Consider the following 25294-nt stretch of genomic DNA (forward strand, 5'->3'; position numbering starts at 1 on the left):
ATGAAAGGTCTGAGAACCAACAGATCCATTAACAGATTTTTTAATAATTTTCTCCTCCTAATGGTCTATTTTCAGGTTCAGGAGTGTCTCGCTATAAACTGGTTTTGGTGTTTGCTGTTTCATAATAGCAAGAGTTATCATAAAGTTCTCTCTTAATCCTTGAAAATCCTAATACTAACACTTCATAGCGTTTTCCGGCATGGAGAAGCCCAGGCAACTAATGGCCCAGTCACCCTAATGTCTCTCAAGAGATGTCATCCATACCTGCACACAAAGCAAATCAAAACCAGCTTGGAAGGTAGGAAGTAGCACTCTGGGCATTGAAATGGGAGGACCATGTCAGCTCCACCACAATGTTAATGGAGTATTTGTCAGATTTACTTTTCCAGACGTTACAGTGGCACAACATACCTGAACTGGTGGTTGGGAACAACAAAACTCTCTAGTACAGACAGACCTTAGAAGCCATTAGCTTTTTGGAACAAATAATAAACAAAGACACATGAAAGAAATGAAATATGAAAAGAAACACCGATACTGAATGAAAGAAGAAACACATTAAATGATACTCATTTAGAAACAAACTTTTTTTTCTTAACTGGTATTTGAACCTGCTTACACAAAGCTATGAAAACTTGCTTCCCCAAGACTTCTTTAAAAATTTTATCCAAATGAGAAAATATTCTCCAACACAAACAGTGCATCATTTAAGATTAACGCTTGCTCCCTGAAAACAAATAATTTATCCACTCACAAATCTAAGAAGCTGAATTTAAAAATTAGAAATCATTAATTAGTTATACACTACTACAGTTTTTTAATAACATATTCATTAGAACAGACTGAATGAAGATGCATATAGGATCAAGCTGCTATACCAAATAGCAAATGTCACTGCAAATGTATCCCTTCCATACATTTCTCTCTACTTTCTTTGAAATAACAACAAAGAAAATGGCTTCATCAACTGCACAGTTATAGACTGCTCAGAGAGACAAGAATTGAGAATTGCAATTCAGGATTGTCTATCCCTCCTACAACATAGTACTTCTCATAAATTGTTTTAAAGTGCTAGCTGGAGATTTTCATAATTAAAGTTTCTCTAACTGCAGAGGGACGGTGAGCATCACGATCCAACGATCTTACCAAACACACATGACTCTCAATGCTTTTCAATGAATTTTTCATTTTAAAATGTTGTTGGGATTTTAAAGTAACTGGATCAATAGCAGAATTGGTGAAATCTGATCAAGGGCAAAATCTAATGCCCTCCTTGGTTACTCATAATAGCAAGCACAAAACTACAGAAAGTCTTTGTAATTATTTTCTAAGATAACGCTTGGTGACCATTTAGTATACTAGTCTAGTAAGTGGAATAAAATGCAAGCACCATCATCTTTAATGTGAGACAGGAAGAATATTATCCAGAACTCTAGGTCAGCTCAGTGAATTAATGATGCTGACAAATGAAGATATAAAAATAACATTTATATGGAACAGTTTATGTTTATAACTATTATCGAAGCAAGACAGCGTTCCTTTTCTTTGATTACATGACCATGATTTAAAAGATTGTGGTTCTTTTATTTAATTTTTTTTTGAGCCAGCAATAATTATGACAGTCTACTTGAAAACAATTCTCAAGCAGGGAGATGATGAAAATTTGATTAACTGAAAATTGGTTTACAATGGAAAACTTGTTTATTCTAGACTAATTGTAATAATTAGCAGCTCAGGGCATGTGAGAAAGATCAGTAATCAAAGCACAAAGGATGCTATTTCAAACATTCCACAAAGAAAGAAGAAAGAATCAAACCTGCTGCAAAACAATGAAATGTTCTGACTAATGGAATAATGGGTGATGGAACAGGTAGAAATCTGAAAATGCGACAGAAAAGCAGACCTCTTCTTAGAACTAGATGCAGAGTTTGTGCTGACTCCAGGAGGCATGTCGCTATAAAAAGAGTCGGCCTCTCCAGGCTTTTTTACATAATCTCCCTGGGGTATTTGTCTAAAGTATAATAAACATCGTAGAGTCAGAAAACATGACAGGCACCAGCATGCACACAAGCATGCACAAATATGAGTTTAAAAGAAAGAGGCAAGAATAGCGATCCTTGAGGAAACCCGTTAACCACACACAATAATCCTATTAAATAATTCAACCATCTGAGAGAAAACTCCCACATGCTTCTGATACATGGTTTCGGTAAGGGAAAACAAGGAACATTTCACTGATAAACTCTGATCACAATTTTCAAAGTGAATAGTTTGTGGTTCTTGAGACTGGATAACCAAGTTCAGACATTTCAAATGGCTCATCACACTGGTTGCGAAAAGCATCCCCAGGTGCAGTAAAAGTACTGCAGCCTGAGCTGAATGCATGCCTGCATCAAAAAGGAGTTCAGGAAAAGTGAATGCTTTTTTCCTTCTGAGGTAGATGCTTTCCATTTAATTTTTTTGATCATTATTGCATGCAAGAATAGCAACCTGTTGAGTTGTTTAAACCTCAGGAGGAGAAAACCCTCCAGTTTATTAACTGTTTTCTTGTGCAGCGGAACTAACACCAATGTCAGAGGGTCTCAGCTACTCCTGACTACCTCAGTAGACTCAATCTGCCAAGACACACAAAAATAATGCCACACATATCTGACAATAGTTTATCCTTTAACAGTACTAGAAGCTCGGTTGTGGTGCATAAAACTATCTATCCATTAGAAAGTCCTAATCAAGTCATGCAACTTTTTTGCAGATGGTGAATTCATTGCCAGCAGAAAAACTGCCGTGCAAATATTCCAGTTACAGTTCCACCAAGTTGAAAAATCCGTAGTACAAGTAGCTACTTTGAAAGTTGTCTATATTATAATACCAGCTACTTAATTACCTATTCAGCCTTTCCAAAGCACTTTCCAAGGCCTTTTTGCTTCAGTGTGCCCCTATTAAGATGCGTATTTATCAAAAGGTTGATTCATATTCAGATTGTGTCCAACTACAAACCTGAACTGGGCTCTCTTCATTACATATCTGAATTTCTAATCCTCCTAAAGTATTTAAAATATATAATTACATGGCACATAAATCATTAGTGTAACACAGTACTTCCACGCTATTTCTTCTAGCATCTCTCGAGTCTCGGTTCTTGCCCCATTCCTCGGCCGGTACATCAGTGTGTTTGGAGTTGACTCAGTGTGGGCAGCTCTGCTCCTCGGGCTTCCTCCAGCAGACTGCCCTCTCCGTACTCCGTCAGAAGTAACTTCTCCCATGTAGCTGCCCCTTAAGCCACACTATCCCACCTCACAGAATCCTTGCTTATTTGCTCTTTTTATTACTTTCAGTTTACTCATTTCAATTGCTTAGTACTACCAAATATAATTTCTTATGTAATGCTCAATAATACCTCAATGACTTGTTTTCATCTTTATTTAAGGACTAATAATAAACAATTAAAAAAAAAGGACACTCTGGACAGTCTGATGGATGTCTGTTTTTTCCATTTATGGAGCACTCCTTGTGCATATCCAAAATTATTCTATTTAGAAGTCAATTCAGTCAGAACTTAATTTTCTGCATGAAGGAGATTTAGTTGCTAAATATCTCCACCACCTTTAAAATGCCTTCAAAAGCCTCTCTGCCCATGCCCACAGACACAGCTGCAGACTGACTGCGTATTCACAGCTCTCTGTCCGTATACTAATTTCTGGAGATGAGGGAATTTGAAAAAGTTAGATTCTCTAATGTTCCGATGCGAACATGCATGGGGCGGTCTCTTTCTGTATTTCGAGGTTTTGGCTGCTTTGTCCTCAGCCAACACTCATACACCCACAGTAGACTGACTTGATGGCCATGTTAGTCTGCGCTTATAGATACATTGCATGCCACTAAGCAGCACCAAACCCTGAAATTCTGCCTGCCTTCTGTCGGGTGATGTTTCCTACCCACCAACCTCTCCATAAGGCTTGACTTCAATAGCTTTGCCTTTTTCCCGTTATTGTTCCTGCCACCTATCTGACCTTGTAGTACGCAACCAGCACTTCGCAGAGCTTTTCTGCTTTTTGCAACTACTTTGAGCCTGGCAAAGAAAGCGCTACCTAGGTAGTGGAAATGGAGAACAGGCACAACGAGTAGCAGCAACAAACAAAGCAACAGCTTGGACCAGGAGGCGGTGATACAGGCAGAAAACAGGGGAATTTGAGAAACCCTCTTATCTATGGGGACTGGGAGAGGAAGGAGCCAACTTCTTCCCAGACGACCCATCTGCCAGGCAGATGACTGATCAAAGGGAGGTGGTCTTCCAGGAGCCAAACCCCAGTCACGAGGAACTGTTTGGTTTTTGGCCACAAGCTTGAAAGGGTGTGCTGACGACAGTACCATGCTTTAGCTACAAATCAATTGAGCCAGGTGGTGGGAAAGAATGGTTTCTTTATTCACACAGCAATTTAACTGCATTGTATTTTTAACTGCAAAGAAGCTCCAAGAATAAATTTGTCTCAAAAGACTCCTGAACATCATGTTAATATTAATGATTCAATTCTCAGCCTCCCAAAAACACTTTCATCTCTAACAGCAGATTTTCAGTCTCTCTTACTGGAAATATTCTCCTGTTTTCCTAAATAAAATAGTCTATCTCTGAAGTAAACATTATTTTTGCTGCAGAGTCCAGTGAAATCACGATTTCAAGCAATGCATTTATAGAATAAATACCAATTTCAGATATATTCAAGCAAATATTCTTTAAAATATGATAATTCATCACTGTATTTTCTTTATAGAAAATATAGCGATCACTATGTAAACGAGCAAGAGAGAAGAAAAGCTATTTTCAGAGCTTTCCAAGACACATTCCATTACTTTTAGCACATACCTCTGTCTTCTGTAGTTTCTTTCCATATGAAGAGAAGAGAAAGAAAGAAGAATGAGTTATCAGTATGCAGGTATACTTGGTCAGTAAGAGGAAAAAAAATGTAAAGAGAAAAGCAATGTATGCAGAATGAAATTTTTGCTCAAAATATTTCTACAGAAAACACTTCTGAAATAAACATACTCATAGACATCCTAAATCAGAATAAACAAGGAAAATATATTCATGTTGATGGTTAAAGTCAGTGCTGAGTTGGAGGTGCAGTTCATGATGAGTTTAAGACTATTCACTGTGAAGCTGCTAGTGAAAGTGCCGGGTCCTGCACTTGGGCCACAACAACCCCAGGCAACGCTACAGGCTTGGGGAAGAGTGGCTGGAAAGCTGTCCAGAGGAAAAGGACCTGGGGGTGCTGACTGAGAGCCGGCTGAACATGAGCCGGCAGTGTGCTCAGGTGGCCAAGAAGGCCAACAGCATCCTGGCCTGTATCAGAAATAGTGTGGCCAGCAGGAGTAGGGAGGTGATCGTGCCCCTGTACTGGGCACTGGTGAGGCCGCACCTCGAATACTGTGTTCAGTTTTGGGCCCCTCACTACAAGAAGGACATGGAGGTGCTGGAGCGTGTCCAGAGGAGGGCAACGAAGCTGGTGAAGGGCCTGGAGCACAAGTCTTATGAGGAGCGCCTGAGGGAACTGGGGTTGTTTAGTCTGGAGAAGAGGAGGCTGAGGGGAGACCTCATCGCGCTCTACAACTACCTGAAAGGAGGTTGTAGCGAGGTGGGGGTTGGTCTCTTCTCCCAAGTAACTAGCGATAGGACAAGAGGAAATGGCCTCAAGTTGCACCCAAGGGAGGTTTAGATTGAACATTAGGAGAAATTTCTTTACTGAAAGAGTGGTCAGGCCTTGGAACAGGCTGCCCAGGGAAGTGGTTGAGTCACCATCCCTGGAGGTATTTAAAAGACGTGTAGATGAGGCGCTTAGGGACATGGTGTAGTGGGCATGGTGTGTTGGGTTGACGGTTGGACACGATGATCTTAGAGGTCTTTTCCAACCTGTATGATTCTATGATTCTATGATTCTATGAAAGGTGCACTCTTGCTCCCCACCTCCAAAACCTGATCCCATTGGCTAGACGTGATCTCAAAATGTGCCCTTAACTTTTGGAGTTGTACTCAAAATAGAAGTCCAGATTTTCAGATACTGCCAGAAGCTGAGGGTGATATACCAATACAGCATAACTTACTTTTTTACTATCCTAATCTTCATGCTTTTTTACAAATGCTTCTTTTGTTATGCATTTCTGAGCTGCACTCAGCCTACCTCAGCCTAACAAGCCAGCAGGGGATGTGTCAGTTCATTATGCCAAACCGCTGGGGCCGTGTCCCAGCTACAGCACTGCCTGCAGCTGAACCTGCCCTGCCCTCCAAGCACACCAAGGATCTGTGGAGGAAGGACTTCAAGAGCCAGTCTCATCCAAACACAGGTGACAAAGTAAGTACCTTGAATCTTTTTTTAAACCAAAACCCCTCTGTTTTTAGAAGAAATTCACAAAAGGAGAAAAACTGAAAAAGATCAGTCAGGCTAAAATAATCCATTTTGCCTTTCAGTGAGTGGAACACTGCCAGCTCTACACCAGGAGAGAACTTGCACCTTATTTGCAAATTACAGATCTCTCTCTCTTACCGAAAAACATGCCTGAATTAATTTCAGGTTAAGCTGACTGAATATAAACATCTGTTTAAGGAAGCCTATGGTTAAATGCTTTACTGACTGACGAAGGCTGATCTTGCTAAATTTACTTTGTCATTAGAAAAGATTTATGATTGAATCAGATTGTATTCTTATATTTCCTTTGACAGATACAGAAAAATCATAATCTGATCGTCCACAAAAAAAGAAAAGAAATAACTAAGTAAGAAATAAATTTCAAATCTGGATCAAGCTCTCCAAAACCACATACACATGTAAGAATTGCTTGAAAAATGCTAATACTATAAAAATGTCACTGTATAAATACAATCTAATTTGGATTTTTTAGATTATGTTTGAATTGTTCTTTTCATAACATAATCAGCTATCAGATGAAATAAACATATTTTTTACTGTATTAGAAGGACACAATTTACTTACTTGTAACCCCAACCAGTTATTCCTAAAACGAGAGCCAACACTAAAATGGTGCCAGCAATAGCCCCGATTATTATATTTGTGCTAACAACACCTGGAAACACAAGAAAGGGGGAAAATATACAGGGTTTTAGAAGAAAAATATACAAAAACAGCAAATGCGTTGTCTTTCAAAAACCTGCTTGGACAACTTGCACTAGGCTGATTAATTGTAACCAGAGATATAATCTTAAAGTATAGCATGAATATAAAAAGATTACTTGTAAATCAAGCTTTGACCTCTGTGTCCATTTCCCTTAATTGAACACTTGCTACATGGGAAAGGTGTGCCATGTATGCCAATATAATGTTATCAATATTAAACTACTGTAGCTTACATCCTTATAACCTGCCTGGCAAATACATGCTTACATTGGAATAAAAGTTAATTTTTTGTTTGTTTTTGCTCAAACCCCTTCCATAGCTGAATAAACTAACCAAAAGAGACATTCTGGAAGATGGTAAAACCATCACCCAACACAGACTTATAATGAAAAAAATTTACACCCTCATTTTTCCACAATGTATCTTTCTCTTGTATGCAAGCCTAAAGATGAATAAAAACTTTCACTCAAAAAATGAGTGAAAAAAAAAAAAACCTCTAAAATTTGTGTGCCAACATTCTGCACACTGGCCATGTAATAAAAAACTGACTCTACAAATAAAAACCAATCATGTAAGCAACATTACTTTTCCATCTAGATATGAAAAGTCCCAGTAACTTTTTGCTTGTCCTAATCTATCAATATACTTAATAAGGCCACTCAGATGATTGGGACAAGCAAGGTACAACTAGACACACTGGTACGAGTACCAAGAGGTGTACTGAGTGCTTGTGAGTAACACCACTCACATCCAGCCCCATTCTGAGACCTCATTCACAGACAGCGAGTGCTTCTGCTGTGGGAGGAAGGGAAGGGAATGAGGCTCCTAACAGCGCATTGTGTTGTATGCTAATTGAAAGAGTAGGAGATCTAGTTTTGCCTAATGCACCTTCCTCAAATCCAAGCTTTTCCAGTAATTAGCAAAAATTGTAACAATGTACCTTTATTGATGGCATCTTTATCAAAAAATATATCATCTTTGATGCGAGAACTGCAGTCATCTCCTCCCCAGAATCGGTCACAGACACACTTTATTTCATTGCTACAAACCTGCAGCCAAAAGTGAAGCTCAGAATAAAATCATAAAATTAATCTATTCTCATAACTAATGCCTACAGTATAGGTACAGTCATATAGCACTGATCTTGACTGCCTGCAAAATTTTACAAAACATTTTTAATATACAGCAATTTTTAATTTGTTAGATATAAATGCATTAAATTTATTATTATATTTTATATATAAATATATGTAATATGTATTAAGTACCTTAATATATTTTAATGTAATATGTATTTAATAGAGCCATTTATAATTGCTTTGGGAGACTCTGAACCTCAATGATTTTATTTTTTCAAAATATGATGAAATGGTTAATTTTAGATAAAAAAGGGAGTTTTAATGCAGTGTAAAAGACAAAAGACGTTATGAGAGAACAACTCCTTTATATCTCAGCTCAGCTGTAGGGACCTGGACACTGTTTCAAACTGCGTGAGGGACTAAAGGACTCGCCAGGGCCACACCAAAGCTATAGGCTGTGCACCGAGCGGAGAAGCTGCCACTAGCAAGAGCCAGCTCACTGCCCTCTTCTCTAGAGCAAAGTAGCTCTCAGCCAACAAAATCCAATGACTTTATGAACCTTCTTGGCTGTTGACATAATACAGAGGCAATTAAAAAGAGCATCTGGAAGAACAGAGACCCAAGTTTCTCAGTTCTTAAACCTTTATATTCTCCAGTATGTTGCCTGAGGAAATACCAAGTTAGCAGAAGCAATAGCAAAAGAATTGATTGATAAAATTTTTGCAAAACTAATACATACTTACTGTGACTCATTGTTTAAGATGCCTTGACTGGTATGCATTATGTTTATTTATGTGCCTCCTCCCCCCTCCCTTTTGAAAAGCTTCTCCAGTATAAAGACTTGTAGAGTCACACTGCTGGCTTCCTGAAAGGTCTAGCTAGTACACTACACAATGCCAGATAGTCAGCAAAAACAGAAAAAAGAATTAAAGAGTACAAGAACATACACCGTGTCCTGAACAAATTTGGCTGTCTGTGGTGCCTGGGCAGGTACTGAAGTTGAAGGCCTCGGTGGGGAGGCAGCGATGCTCAAGGCACACCATGTTTGGCCCGCACGGCGTCCCGTTCTCCACATAGCCCAGGTCCGTCTCCTCATCGAGCTTCACATGACCGCCACTGCAAGACAACCAAGAGGACCCTGGAGACTTGTGCTGTGATTAGATGGGACTGCTTGAGAAACTGGGCTCTGGGCTGCTGCCTTCATTTCTCTCTGCGTTATACGATGCCCAGGACCAGGAAAGAGTAAGTATTGGCTTATTTATCTCACTGGCCCTAATGTGAAACAAACAAAAATGCAGTATATCTACATCAAACAGACGTAATGGTGAAAACAAAGACCATTTTTCCTGTGTAAAAGCTAGTGTTGGACAAAACATTGTGTTTACTTATATAGGCCTTTGTTTCGTCTTAGTGGTGTGTTCAATCATCAGTTGTGCGAAGCTATGAGAACACACCAGGTCTCTAATAGGGATTCAGCTAACATATGGCAACGTATTAAGCTGACAGTTAGCTTTGGCAGTGCAGGCATATGTCTAAGTATTTTGAGTACATTAAGTACTTCACAGACATTAAAGAATGTAAAATCAAGAGGCCAGAGAAGAGCATTATGTCTCTACAGGCAAAATTAACCACTACACAGAGGGGACTGCAAAACAGCTGCGCTCCCCACATGCAGTCAAGTTCCTGAAGCTTAACAAAGGTTGAGCTAGAATAATAGTCCTGTGGTAACAGGAAAAAAAAATTTAATGGAAACAGTTGTTCTCCATTTAGGAATGAGAAAGCTGCTTTTCCATGCAAGATGGATATTGATTTTCTCTGTTCTGTCTTCAGGATTTCCAATTACCTGCAATTGTAGACCTTTCCAAACTGCAAGATTGATGATGTGATTTCACCATCAAGTTCTCCAAGTCTGGGCACACTGGATATATTGGAGCACAGAAGGTATCCACAAAGCACATCCCTGCATTGAAAGAATAAGCAGATACTCACTGAAAAGAAAATTCAGGGAAAATGGATGATCAAAAAAATGTGGTTTTCTTCACTTGCATTGTAACATGTTTGTTATTCCTTGCTTTTGTCCCACTAACAGTAAGTCCCATAAATAATGTCATTTCCCAATAAAATTATTCTCCTCAGAGCTTAGACTGGGAAGAGAGTCTTAAGATATATTATCAAAAATGCTCTGAGTATTAGCAAGAAGGGAGCTGTGTCCTGGTTTCAGCTGGGATAGGGTTAAATTTCTTCCTAGTGCTGTGTTTCAGATTCAGTATGAGAAGAATGTTGATAACACACCGATGTTTTCAGTTGCTGCTAAGTATCTTGTCAAGGACAACTACCCTCTGCTACCAAGCTAGACTGGGAGGAGGGAACACAGCCAGGACAGCCAGCCCAGCTGGCCAACGGGGTATTCTATACCATGTGACGGCATGCTCAGTATCTGAACGGTAGGCATGATCCAGGAAGTACCGATTGCTACTTGGTTATCGGTCAGCGCAGGTGGTGAGCAATTGCATTGTGCGTCACTCATTTTGTATATTTTATCATTATCATTATTATTTTCCCTTTTTCTGTTCTATTAAACTGTCTTTATCTCAACCCACGAGTTTTTCTCACTCTTACCCTTCCGATTCTCTCCCTGTCCCACTGGGGGGGTGGAGGGGGGGGGGGAGTGAGCGAGCAGCTGCGTGGTATTTGGCTGCCTGACAGGTTAAACCACGACAAGCTGTCAAGAAAAAAACATATCAAATTGATTTATTATCCTATTAAGATACAGTAACTGGCCTGTAGAGGAGAAGCAGTAGGTACTGGCTTTAAACAAACTCTCATATGACACATATGTAAGGGATACCAAGTTTAATTCAACTGTTGAACGGACTTTACAACTCGTGTGCAGAGATTTGTGCACTGTCTGGCCTCTCCCATATTACTGAGTATTTTTTACTCATGAATTTGTAATGGAACAAAAGTAAGGTTATCAAATCTGCACAGAAAGGTGGGAAAGGACATTAGTTCACCTGTAGGCAGGACTAGAATTCAAATGGCATTGACAGAATGGAGACTCATCTGAAAAACCAGGGTGCAGTTTGATGAGGACTGGTGAAAGGTTCAGAAATAGGCAGAAATAATCAACTGCATAAATACAGAATGTGAAACAATGGTTTAGGCAGCAATTTGCAGGAAAAGATGTGGAGGGTTACAGTACAATGAAAACTGAACACAACTTAGCAATGCAATGGCACAGCATAAAAGGTGAACACCACAGTGAGACATGAAACCACAGGCTATTCTCCTCTGCACTGCTAAGCCTCACCAAGAGTACTAGGACACTTTTGGTCCAAGTGCTCCCAAAGCTCAGATGGTGCTCTCTTGACAGAGATCATCTCCTCCCGACACTCCTTCCCCTCCAGAATTTCCCGCACAAAGGTCTGCAGAAGAAGGCCAGGAGAAGCCTGTTCTGTACAGAGGCTTTTTGAGTCTCTTCATGCCAGCTAAAGAACTGGATCAGGGATAAAAATCTCATACCAGTTGTTTTCTAAATGGATCAACTTACTGTTTATTGCACTGTATCCAAGAGTCCTTGTCTCTTCCACAGTTTCCTTTCTCAGTCCCTTCAATATTCAGCTTCTCATAGCAGTACCTGTCAGCAGCTGTCACTTCTAAAAACAGAAACAAATCTCTTCTAAGGCAATGAAGACTTCGAAAAGCCAGGTCCTGGGAAATCTCTGCACAACCAAAGCAAGCAGAGCTTCCCAATCTGGAACTGCAGTACCAATGGTCTGCAGGTGGCCTCTGAAACACCGCACAGTGTTCTCAACGAAAAGTTTTATGTTGGCACCACAGAACTGTTTTAAGATTTTGTTCAGATTGACCAGGGTTTATTGGTCCAAAATGTCCAGAAGCCACTGAAATAAATCAATAAATATGAGTATAGGCTCCCTCGGTGGTTACGAATGAGAAGTTAAACCTAAGACTTCAAAATAATCACCAGTAAGTTAATCAACACTAGAGAAAGAGCTGGAAAAGAGGATGGAAAGACAAAATGAGGAGGGGAGAGGGGAAGGGACATACAGTCCTAGCTGGTTTTAATGGTTCTGAATATGTCTTTTCCATAATTTTTCTCGTAAGATAACCTTTCAAGCCACATGAATGACAACCAACTTAGAAACAATAACATTCACTCACTTTCACCCCAGATATATTTACACTGCCTGTCCCTGGTTTTACATCTTCCTCCAAAACAAATACCCTAGAAAGAAAGAAAAGATATACAGAAAGTTTCAAATATCTTGAATTTCCAAAATATATATTTGTTTAATACACAGATTTGTCACATGCTTTCTATTGAGGCAACTAATACGTGGTTCTACTTTCTGTTCATTTAAATGCTTAGCTCCAAAATATAACTAGCACCCAAAACTCAGGAATGTCAGCAGAACTGTCCCAGGTGACTTCCAAAGATCTTAAACCAAAACCTATAAAAAGCAATCTATAAAAATAGAAAGAATGTAAAACAAATTGACGTGCTACTTACCTGCTTGTTATCACATGAATATCCATCTATTTTATGAATATTGGGAGAACACTATAGAAAGAGAAAATAACTAATAGAGCATAGATCAGACAAGCATGGAAGCAAAGCACACAACAAATGTCATATGGAAAATTATTTCAGTATCATGCTGTTTTTTTCATTATCAGCAGGTTTAATACAATTTTTATACACCTTACTATACAAAATGGTAACATTCATAGTGATTGAGAGACTACAGGTGTTTTTTTTCATCTCTTAGATAGAAGATATAAAAATCACCTGACTGGAATTTCCTGTGCAGTTCTCTGCAATATCACAATCATTCACCGCTTCTCGGCACAAAACTCCTTTAGGTTCAAACTGAAAAAAAAGGATGGAAAATTAGTGTCTTGATTTCTCCATATGTTGCCTTAAATGCAATGCTTTCTTAGAGTTTTAACTAAAATTAAAAATGGGAAATTTTCATGTGCTGACTGAAGTGGGAAGACTTGACTTTCCCTGGTGCAGACATTGCACCTGTCAAGCCACCAGCCATTTACTGGTGCAAGTGGTACCACTCCCTGAGGCACCCCCTCCTGAGTGATCGAGTGTGGGGCCGAGCAGGATAAGTGCTCTCCCGGGACACAGGACCCCTGTTGTTTATCAAATCAATACTGCAGTGGCTTGCAGCATTATCTGAACCACGTCATTGCGCCTTTGTGACTATTTTACTTCTCTTTATAAAACAGGGAGAGTGATTCTGATCTTCTTTCTATAGATGAAGAACATTGCAAAGCTCTAGGTATAAACACTATGGTTGTTACAATGTTAATTGTAATAGAAACTATTAACAAATGTACTGAATTCCATATGGTTTGCCATCATTTTCTAAGATATTTAACAATGAAAAATGCATCAGTAACCTAACAGGCATTTTGGTTAAAGACTTCGTGCTAACTCTCAAGACCTGTAAAAGCAGGAACGCATCCCATTAGTGGCAATTGTTAGTGCAGACCCCTTATTTTCCCTGAAAGGTTTCTTAAGTCTGTGATATCCAGTTCATTTTGCAGTTCTGTGACTTTTTTTCTGGATCTGCATGCACATACATTCTTTTTGGGAAACGGCTAACTCCACAGCTGGTGAGAACGGGCACACATCAGTGGAAGAGCTAGACTCTGGTACTTTCTCAGCCTTCAGCTTATCTTTTCCCTACCAGTCTCTGGAAAAACACAGCCAGACAGGAATGTTGTCAGAGACACTACAGATGCTGGGATGTACACCCACCATGTTTTGCTTGCAATTCCTCCTTCAATCCTGCTTTCATGGAGGCTATTACAGGGGAAGGTAACCCCAAGTTTGGGAACAGTTATATATGGTTTTTTGAGTTGTCCTGATTAACATCTCCTAGGGACATGTGTTTTGCAAAATTCTGCCTTTCTCTTCATTCGTTCACCCTCGCCACTCTGTATGTAGATAAACCCTTGTCTCCTTTGCAAAAATAACGTAGGTACACACAAGCCTAGTTTTTTTTCTGAGAGTCTTTAATATGGTGCCTATGTGACTTGGATACTTGAACAAAATTCACCCACAGTGGCAATCTGCTATTCTTTTATATTACATTAAAAAAAAGGAATGTGCTTAGGGAAATGTGATCTGTTCCAGCATAATCTGTGCTTTTTCTTTTTTTAACATTAAGATAAGCACAAAGTCAAGAACGTGGTCCACGGTTATTACTAATGTTCCTCCTAAGGAAATGAAACCCTCAAATGCCCACAGATGAAGATAAAAACATCACACATAGTACACCAGTTTTAATAACATTAATAATAATTATCACTATTACTAAATGAGTATAAACAACTATTTGAAGTCATATTTAGCTGGCCTCCCTTACAGCCAACATCTGGCTAAATCTCCTTTTACAATTTATTGATGTATGAGGAAGAATACCTTACAGTTTACATAGGGCTTGATTCCCTTTACTCAATTGGATTTCAGTCAGTCCAAACATAAAGAGACACAGGCAGACCTAACTAAAACTGAAGTCAGGTGTCTTTTAGATGAACACTTCTGAACAATTCTGGTAGCTGTGGGTTTGTTTGGGTTTTTTTACTGTATCATTCTGTGGTACATTCTGTGGGCCTCTGTGGTACAATTTTCCCAAGTCCCATGGGGCAAATCCAGGCGTTGGGAGCTGTACATGGGTAAGGATGCACATGTTTAAACAAGAACATCTAATGAAACTTTGTGGAACTTCAACCTGATTCAAACTTGTCTGAAACTGGAAGGCTTTAATTCACCTCTGCATTCGATCACAATCCCTGCCCCAAGAAGCCCAAACTAAAAGAAAGAGAATAGGCCCAGATGAATCAGTTTTCAGCCAATTTTAAAAGGCAAGCTTTCAGAAAAGGAAACACAAGGTCTGCAAGGAAAAAGACGTGCTGTGGTGCCTGTAGCCACCTGAATGCATTACCGTCAGGATGCTGCTGTTAAGGTCACTGCCCTTACCCGGCACTTTCGACAGCAAAGCCCGTTGCTGCACTGGGAACCTGCTGTCAGGGTGCAAGTATTGCAGCACTCTCCTCCTTCGCTGGCACACTCCTGAGAAACACACACACTTATAACAGAATACATGGGAAAAGCAGATGAGCCCCAAGCTCTTTTACTACTTCTCATCTTAGTGTGCTACCTAAACAGATTTTTAACCAGGCTTTTACACACCTGGAGGCATAAAAAAAACCCACTGTCAGGTATGAAGCTCCTGCACAGCTGTTTGCTATGCAATATAGGAAATTATTTTCCTAACTTTACAGTGTCAATCATTAAATACTGACATTTTAGCACTGACCAGAGTCATGTTCCCATCTAGGAAAATACTTTCTTTAATATCTTTTAAGGCCTGATTCTGCACACGTAGCTATTGCTATTACTCTTCAGAATTTATGTGGTGATAAAATAAAAAGCTGGCCCACATTGTGTAAACATGATGGAAAAAGGTAAGAAATGATGAATCCCTTGCCGCAGGACCTTAACGTGGCCTGTCTTCCTCCACTTAATGTCAATGGCAGTGATGGCCAGCACCGTGTCCTAGAAAATCTAGTTGCTAATTTAAAGTACATTGCACTTACCGCTATCGTCCCACAGTCACACTCTTCTCCATCTTCCACAAAGCCATTGCCACATTCTGGAGGATCCAGAAGCTGCAGAGCAAAATCAGAAATCAAAGGGCATGTCTCTCCTAAGGGAATCATGTCATATTTATTCTGTACAACATAGTTTTTTAGGTAGTACTCCAAATGCATTAACAAAAACACAGTACTCACAACTCAGGAAGAAGCAGACTAGAGACAACACAAACGAAATGTGAGAGAACAAACAATGCTGTGAATTAATTCAGCAATACTGCAGAGTCACACAGCTGCTTTTGTGTGAGACTGCCATTTTTACAGCAGATTCAGTTTGAGCAGAAGGCACAATCAAAAACAAAAGGTGTGACAATAAAAGAAAAAATTTAAAACAATATGACATTTTCATTATCATCACAGGGGTTGCAATTGCTGTTGTTCTGGAATTCAAGTGATGAGGGCTGTGTTCCTGATTGATGCCTACATAATACCTTCAAGAATAGCCATAAAAAATTGTCCTTCGGGAGCACATTGCTCAGAAATGCAGGAACTGGGGAGAGCCTGGGTTTCTTTGTCAGTTTTTGTTGCAGTTGGATGCTTTTTCCTTCCCTTTTTCTCTACCACAGTTCGGAACTTTCAGCAGTTTTCCATAAGCCTGTGTCACAGGCAGATGAGAAAGTATAGCTGATGAGGCTTCCTCCCCTTCCCTTCAGCCTCCCCACTAAACTGTAACTTAAAATGTCTGAATCTGTATATTTATACTAGTACTTTCCTTTCCCAGAGGCAAGATTCATTCATCATTTTTCACATAGGACCCATGCTATGTTATCTTTTAATGGACACCTATGCTCTGTTCTGTCCAGTTTCATTGTTTCCATTTTCCTAAAATTTCTAGAAGTAATTCTTCAAAAAGAAAATAAAATGTTTTTTTTCTCTTTGGGCATAACAAAACGTAAGAGTACTTTTATTACATAAATAAGAAGGTATATGAGTGTGTCACTAAGACTAAAATTTTGCAGATTGTCCTCCGAGTTCTCCAATTAAACTAGGATTGTTCCAGAAGCCACTCTGCTTATGAGCCATCTGCACAAGCACATCGCTCGTGGTATACAGTGCATTTTTCTCTGGCTGCTGCCTTTCTGCCAGTAGCCCACAGGATGGAGCATCATCCCGCATACTTCATTGTGCTTGTGGTACAGACTGACCAGCTATTATTAGATCCCCCTATTAATGGAAATTTGACTGCAGCGTGAAATGCATATGTAGAATGTTACATTAAATGTAAGCAAGCAATTATCTTTTAGAATTATTAAAGAGTTGTTAAAACTGCTTGTTTCCTACATATTTTTCCAGACATCTTAACTTCTTCAGTATCTCTAGCTGTGCTGCACAATACAAACAAGTAGAGGGCAGTAACAGAGGGTCCTGGCTTAAAACATTGGGCCAATTTGCTGCAGTACATAGGGAAAGCTAAATATGAAATGGAAGAAAAAACATGAAAAGCAAATTGGGTAACTCTTCTCCAAAAGTCATATAATTCATCCATTCACTTGAAAAGAGCATATGCTCAATCTTCTCCAGCAGTCATTGATGTAATTTTCAGGATCACAGCTGATCTTACAGTGGATCATTGTTAAACACTGCACCTTGTCACATCAGTTTTCCTTTATCTCATATTTCTTGAAAAGCAGAAGTTTGTGTTTCACCACCTTTGCCAGGAAACACATGTCTTTGACAGCCTTGTGAATTAGACAGACATCCACTGATGATAACTTTAAACCAACCCAAACAACAATACATAAAAGAGCCTAAATCACCCTGGCTTCCACATCTAACTTTCACACTTCCACATGCCATTAGAAAAAATTGTAAATGCTGCCAATCTAAATTGAGATGAGAGTAACTGTTTTTTTCCACGTGACAGATGTGTAAATGAACATAATCGCTAAAACAAGCCCAAATAAGACACATTACACTATGGAAACAATCCACTCAGCAAAGAAATAAAACCATCAATATTTCTCTGGACCTTTAATGAGACGGGGAAAAGCAAACTTCTAAAATGCAGGTGCGTTTTAAAGAAAGAGAAATCTTACATCTACAGAATTACAGTTTGAATAACACATTCTTCCATGAAAAAGAGACCTTTGAGAGATAAGCAGACTCAGCTTATCCAGATTTGATGCCTTCTCTTCCCCTCTCTAACATTTATTGAAATTCTGTGGTTGTCGGAACATGTACTTTTTCTCAGCCGCTCCAGGAGGAACGTGCATCACTCCAGAATTGACTTTCTCTTTTACATCTGTGACCCCCTCAGCTACCAAGTCTTTTTTCCACCTTAGACTGTCTTTCTGCCTTAGCCTCCTTCCTTTGCTTGTTGAAAGACAGCCATTAAATAGAGGTTAACATTAATTATAGATAGAAAAGAGTCAAGATCATTATCCTGATTACTTTACATTTTAACACATGCTTCAGTAAATGGAGCAGGAATCATTGAAACCCTGCTGCAAATCCTCAACTGTAGAAGTGCTTGCATCTTGGCTGGAGTTTCTTTAGCCTTGTTTTGTATTTATCTCCCTTAAACGTCTCAGTTAATCATTTCATACTCTTTGCATCCTTCACGTCTATATACCTGTTTAGCAGGCCAAAATTGAGACAAGAAAAGCAAAGCAAAGGCGAATACTATCTCAAGATATATTCCCCACTTCTCCCGATTTCCAAGATTCATGCAGCAAGACCTCTGATTTCATACTTTAGAGGCAAATTTGGAGGGGATGGTTCAGTCATTTAAGTGGGTCCTGATGCTTTTGTAGCTCTCCTACCTCCAAGCCTGTAGGGAGGTAATGCACCCTGCTAGGTACAGCGGCACTGAGGATCAGGGTCCAGCAGGGATTCGCCAGCCTTCCCCGTCTGGGGGGAATACCCAGCACAAGGCAGGGCTGTGCAGTGCCACATGCGCTGGCCTGGAAGGAGCTAACACAGAGCTAAGATGATCTTAGCACTTCTCACCAGACATGTTTCTCCCCCAGCACGTGCAGTTCAGGGGATGACAGACCCTGGTGACAGTGATGGAGACCATGTGGGCAGTGTCTGGGGAATGAGGAGCGTGACGGGCGCCCAGCAGCCACGGGCTCTTCTAGGTGTGTCCCCTACTCCTCGGGCTTTCTCTCCTGCTCTGCCTCTTCCTGCTTTAGAAAAACTAGTCTCAAAATCCGTTCTGAGAGCCACTGTAAAAACCTTCCCTTCTCCGAACAGGGAGAATATCACAACCACTTGTAACCGCTGATGCCTGCAAAGCCACTGGGCTGCACAGCAGTGCAACCCCTGCAGAAGCTCTAGGAGCTGTGTCTTCATCTTGGGACAGACATGAAATAAAAGCAATCTTACTTCAGCTTCCAGAGATTTGTATCAAACGACATCAGTTCAAGGCAAATTAGAATTCAAGCTGTGCAAAAATTTACCAAGACACTTGAAACATCAGCAAATAAATTCAGCAACATACTGTATTTACCATATTCAGAACAAATTGTGTGAGGGATGGTTCTAGATCAAAGCCTGTGGGAACTCTGTTAGACATGAAATCACTTATTAAAAATTTATTTAAATATAATTTCCAAACTACTATGAACTAACATCAGCTACTTTCACTCACATGTCACCAGAAAATTTAGAACTTAGAGAGAACCAGAAATATCAAAATCACAGGTAGTTTTTTTCCCAACATTATAATTTTCAATCTTTTTGGTTTTATCTAAATTAGAATATAAATAATACTCGGTAATAAGATAATGCTTACCTTGGTTGGTTTATTAAAAAGGCAGGCTCCACCTCCATTGTTTAAAAATTCATGATATTCTTCAATATCACATTTGGAGAACTTGCTTGGAAGATAATACCTGCACAGAAAAAAGGTATCAGGATTACTTCCTATAATGCTTTTTACACTATATTTTCTTTTTTCAAAATAGGAGGAGAAATATAATGTTATACTTTAGAAAAAATACAAAACTACACTGTTCAGAATCAGAGTGACTATCTCCTTGTAACTCTATCTAATTTGTAAATAATTTTAGTAAATGGCAAAGAACTTTCAACAATGACACAGAGCTCATGGAAGGTGAGAGGTCTAAAACATTTCACTAAATTATTTTATGCCAAATACCACAAATCTTATTACACAGTGTGTAATTCTCACAAACATGACCTGTTCCACTCACGGGCCTGATCTGAGAAATACATTTATTTCTTCCTGTACACACCGCAAGAGACAAAGATTGCTCATAGTTCATCTCCATCTTAGATGAAAGTGCTCTCCTGGCCCACAGAACTTTTATATAATAGAGTTAAGCCACTTTAAAACATGCTTCTAACAAACATCAGCTAACATTTCGGCTTCCCTCTCATGTGCCCCACTGAATAAAATTCAAGTACAGAGTGCCAACCTAAGGCACAGTGCAACAATATGATGCAGAGAATCTTTGCATGGAACCTTTCCACAGGGAAAGAGTTTTTCCCAAAGTAACTTAAGTGATCTTTATATTTAGGTCCTTAGTCATGAAAATACTTATGCTTCAAGCAGATTTTGGAGTCTCAAGGGCTTTCCTGTATCAGCTCATCACTGGATAAAAAAATATTAGCAGAAGTGCAGAAATAATCCTGCATTGCCGGGAATGATGGCTTGCAAACCATAATTGGTCTTTTCCATCTCTAGTGTTTATGATTTAGGTCTAAAGGCTACAGAGAATGTGGGATTCACCTTCATGAATAAGCTATGTAAATACAAGCTTTTTTTGTGTACCTAATTATTTGAAAAGTTTGGATTTCAGATAAAGAATTTAAAGATCATTAGAAGAATCAAGAATGTTTCTCAGATTGGCTTTTTAACATATGAAAAATCAGAAAAATCCTAGTATGTTTTTAGGTAGACAAGGTGAAGAAGGCACACATTCACACTTCCAAAGAGCTTTCAATGAAATATGCTTCTTTGTTCAAAATTTTTCTGACCACAGAGCTATTGTGAAAATTTGCAGGTCAGTTTGAAATTAATTTAAAAAGCACTGTCTACATCTAAAAATAGACTATAGTTTAATCCATATACACAACAAAACACGGGCCTGTAATATGAAGAATTAAGGTCTGAATACACACATTAGAAAGCATGAAATTTCATCTAGCAGCAAAAATTTGCTGTTTCATTAGTCCTTAGATAAAATCTCTCCAGTGACATTATATGTGGGCATAAGCAGACTCAACCTCCCATGGAGCAGTTTTTCTAACATTATCACACAAACTGGAGGATAAAAAATGGTAGATATAGATGAAAGATTCCAACAGAAACACTGAAAATTAGACATACTTAAGCAATTTGATAATAGTATTTCAAGAATTAGGATGTGTCATTGTTTGTTCCCACAATTCAACAGCAAACTTGCAGGAGAAAAGAAGCTAAGCATGCTTCTGCTTCTCTGCAATGACCCGGCTTGGCTGTTGAGCCCTGTGCTTTGTCAGTTAAACCAGCGGTCCCTAAAAATCCTCATGTATCCCCTCATTAACTCACTTATTCACACATTTCTTTGAAAGTGTCTTTTCTACATATGTTGTACAGCTAATACCTTACTTTCTGGAAAATGATTCACAGAAAATATTCTGCTCAACCACAAAAGGCAAACATTTTCACACCTTTCCTTTATGTCATTGTATGAAGGACATGACTTTCCTCTAGTGAAATGCCTTACCCTGTGTCTCCCATTATGCATCCAGACCACGTGTCCTCACACTTACACTCACCTGACAACAACAAAAAATATTTACATCTTGAGTCTTGTAAGTCCAAAATAATACATTTCTTACCACAAAAACCACACAGTAGTCAATTCCATTTCATATTTCAATACAAATCGAAAAGAATAATTTGCTGGTTTATTTGCTGGTTTATTATACTTAGTTTAAGTGTATCAATGCACGCTGACAAACCTTCTTTCAAAAACTATACATGACTCTATGCAATCTTGAGCTTTGAAAATATGTCCTGTTTTTCCTTCCTTCTTTTAAGGTGAAATTAGGGGAAACTGCAGTGTCAGCCTTCAGCACTCGCAAATCATGAGTCAGTTCTCCTGCATTCTCCCAAGTCACGATATTTGATTCCCAAATTTTCAGAGTAAAAAAAATAACCGTGTTCTGCCCCTCTGCTCAGCCATAAGAAAGAGAATCACCACTATTATCATTTTCACTTTTACCCTGCCCCTATATCAGGTTAATAATATGCAGATGGAAAATAAATACTGAACATGTCAGTAGCATAGAGCATCCGATCTACATTTCTGAATATTTTTGAAAATAAAATTATGTAAACTGCAAAAACCGTTACATGCAGATGTATCTCTGCATTACTGTACTGTCTTTACAATGCCTGGAAACAAAATTCCCCTAAGCAGAGTTCTATTACTCAATACAGCAATTTTTTTTTATATATATAAGCCACATAAGTACACATGACCCAATAACTAAGCACTCCATCATCTAAATTGTTTCAAAAGTGTATTATTGTTTTAATGATCCATTGTTCTCCATGTGCTGGGACTTCATATTAACATGGAAGCAGGGAGGGTGAGGTGCTTGTTGGGGAGGGTGGGGGGGCAGAGATCTGAATTAAGGCATTGCAGGAAAATTACTAAGAATTTGAATACCAACGTTGCAGCAGAGAAATGGTAGCAGTAGGATGGCAAATACAGGAGATTTGGGTAATCTACAAGAGGAATTCAATCAAGACAAACAGGGAAAAAGCTATGTTGTCAAAACCATCCTGCGTAACAGGATTGAGGTGGCTTCTCATCATCCCCAGGTCTAATAATATATGTTTCTACCTTTGCGCCATAATATGGCAGCCATTCAGTCTGTGGGTGTGACATCGATCTCCCTGAAATGAACAGAAGTGGCAGACACCTTTATGATTTATTTTTAATGAAATGGTGACACCAGTGCTGCCAGCAGTTATGGGCAGGGGGATATCACAGCATTTAAATAGAGGAAAATTAATGATATGTCAGTCTCTCTTCATGTTATTACAAGAAAAATAAAAATATTCCAACATTGTGAGAAACATGGGGAAAAAATATGTATCAGAGAGACACTGATAAGATCCTCCACCTTTTAAGATTTTCTCTTGAGACAGAGTGAAAAAGCAAACAAACTTACCACTTATAAGTTTTCTTCTGTCTGAGAAAATGCCAATGTTTTGGGCCAAGGTCTGTGCCAGAGTAACTGCCATTAAGTCTGGCTTTCCAAACTGAAAGAATCAAGCAAGGTAGGAAGAGTAATCAGTTACGTACAGGTATCTATCTCAGATACAAGTGAAGTTTTTCTCATTTCAAGGCAATAAAAGGCAAAATCAGATGCACAGTGTTAAGAGTTCTTACTTCAGAGCAGGTAGATAATGGACAAGTGAGGAAAACTGGCTGGCTTACGGACAAGTTAAGTAAAAGAAAGTCTGTTTCTTTCTTGCCATTCTGGCTGCAAGTATGAATGACAGGATATTGCAGAATCTGCTGAAAAGTGTATTTAAATCCATATCTGACTTCATTCACTCATCATTCTTCATTGAGACATCCCTTCTATAGAGCTGCACTAAAACTCTGCATCAGCAAAGAAGCAGCAAGATATTTTGAGAAACATGTCTGCGCTGATAAATTTCCACAACTTTTTGCTCATACAAATATCCCCACCTACCTCATTCACACCTCCGCCTTTAAGCAAGGAGCAGATTCCACCAGTGTGGGCTACACCACTCCGACTGCTCTGAAATCGACTTCCCCTTTGACAAAAAGGAAAAGAAAAGAAAGTTTACCCTGCTCAGCCCATGAGTTTTGTACCTATCCATCCATCCCAGTATTTACCCTTCTGATTTTCAAATAAGAAACTGGCATTTGCAAATGCTGACTGCCACCACTATGCTGCAAACTATGCAAAAACAAAGTGGGAAAAACAGATAACCCCTCACAACCCTCACATGACAAATTGTCTCCAGAAAAATTATACCATCCTCCCTCCTCCTTCTCAGACTACCTAATATAAGAAAGCATAAGGGGACTATTTTGCCAAACCACCTGAATCTCACCAGTCTTTTGTTCATTGACATACTACTGCAGCAAGTGACTTCCGCTGGCACATGCTACAGACAGAGCGCAGGAGAGGCCACCACGTTGCCAACGCATGGGTGACTAGTAAAAAGACAAGTCTCTAGTTGGACAATGCTGATGTAGCAAAACTCAAAGGGAGATGTGTTAGTGGCTCCCTGATGCAGAGGTAGGTGAAAACTCCCTGGAACTGCAGTTGATCTCATCCAAGGCACAGATGCACTCTGAGCCTAAATCTAATCATCTCTTTGGTGCTGACCATGTCAGCATGAATGACTGCCAGTTACTGGAGATAAAATATATTCTGCTCCACTTCAGAGTACTGATCCATGCAAGCTGCAGCAAATTGTGTTTTTCTAAGGAAAACAGAAAAACTTCAAGAAACAATACAATGGACTAACTGTGCTGAAGGCGGAAAGTTCATTCGTAACCAGTGTACCATCACACCAGCCAACCTCACCTCCCAACTTAGCCGTGTCTTGCTTACAGACACAGTTTCTGGTATTTCTAAACAGTCTATGAATGCAGTATCTCAAACATGAGTGGTGTTACGGACAGCACTGGAATTAGCACTACAGTGGTATCCAGAGTCCCAGTCACAGAGCAAATAGGGCCCTCTTTGTCCTAGCCAATCCACAAGCATTCATAAGAATAAGACTTCCCCCAAAGACCTTACAATATCACCAGAGAAGATACGCGAAGGATGTGAGAAAACCTGATTCCCGTTTTACAGATGAAGAACTGAGACACAGCGAAACCAAAATCTGCAAGCACCACTTGCAGATTTTACTAGCTCTCTTCATGGCAGAAGTCAATGATAGTAATTAAGCACATGCAAAAATTCTGAGACGGTGGATACTGGGGTTGGGTATCCTGGCATCCTACCAGAGTCATGTGAAAGTGAGGTGTTTAGGTTAAGTTTATTCATATAGGCTCCTACAACAGTCAGCAGAGAGGGATAAGGACTCCAACAGAGCAATTCAGCTGGCCTGTCTCGTGTGGATCAAAAATCTCAGCCATGAACCTCTCCTCTATTTTTGTAGATATATTTTGTTATATCAATCTTATTTCCAAAACAATTAGGAGCTTTAGAGAAAATAACATTCCTCCCCAGTTGTTCTTATAGCAAATGTCTCTCTGGAGAACAAACTGTTTCAAGGATCTGAAACACTTCAGTAATCCTGCAGCATGTAGGTCATTCAACAAAGTAAAGCAGGCCATACTGCTTTTTAAGTAGGAAACTTCATTGGTTTCAAAACGAATGTTCCGCTTTTAAATAATACAACAGGGCTGCCCGTGCTCTACCGCCGAAGAAGCCAACCTC

The 25294-nt window shown here is 39.3% G+C and overlaps 1 protein-coding gene across 1 annotated transcript in view; it reads right to left on the reverse strand.

The window, feature by feature from the left end:
* ADAM22 (ADAM metallopeptidase domain 22) overlaps positions 1–25294 on the reverse strand; it is a 146146-nt gene that overhangs the window by 16501 nt on the left and 104351 nt on the right. The window contains exons 12-27 of the mRNA XM_075143828.1: positions 23564–23648; positions 23033–23123; positions 21574–21625; positions 19635–19734; positions 15842–15913; positions 15222–15314; positions 13014–13094; positions 12735–12785; positions 12386–12449; positions 11754–11859; positions 10047–10163; positions 9151–9319; positions 8065–8173; positions 6984–7074; positions 4862–4879; positions 1817–2011 (exon numbers count right to left, since the gene is read on the reverse strand). Coding sequence (XP_074999929.1) covers positions 1817–2011; positions 4862–4879; positions 6984–7074; positions 8065–8173; positions 9151–9319; positions 10047–10163; positions 11754–11859; positions 12386–12449; positions 12735–12785; positions 13014–13094; positions 15222–15314; positions 15842–15913; positions 19635–19734; positions 21574–21625; positions 23033–23123; positions 23564–23648 — 1494 coding nt within the window. The remainder of the gene's footprint in view (positions 1–1816; positions 2012–4861; positions 4880–6983; positions 7075–8064; positions 8174–9150; positions 9320–10046; positions 10164–11753; positions 11860–12385; positions 12450–12734; positions 12786–13013; positions 13095–15221; positions 15315–15841; positions 15914–19634; positions 19735–21573; positions 21626–23032; positions 23124–23563; positions 23649–25294) is intronic.

Source organism: Calonectris borealis, chromosome 2, assembly GCF_964195595.1.
Source record: "Calonectris borealis chromosome 2, bCalBor7.hap1.2, whole genome shotgun sequence".
NCBI lineage: Eukaryota > Metazoa > Chordata > Aves > Procellariiformes > Procellariidae > Calonectris > Calonectris borealis.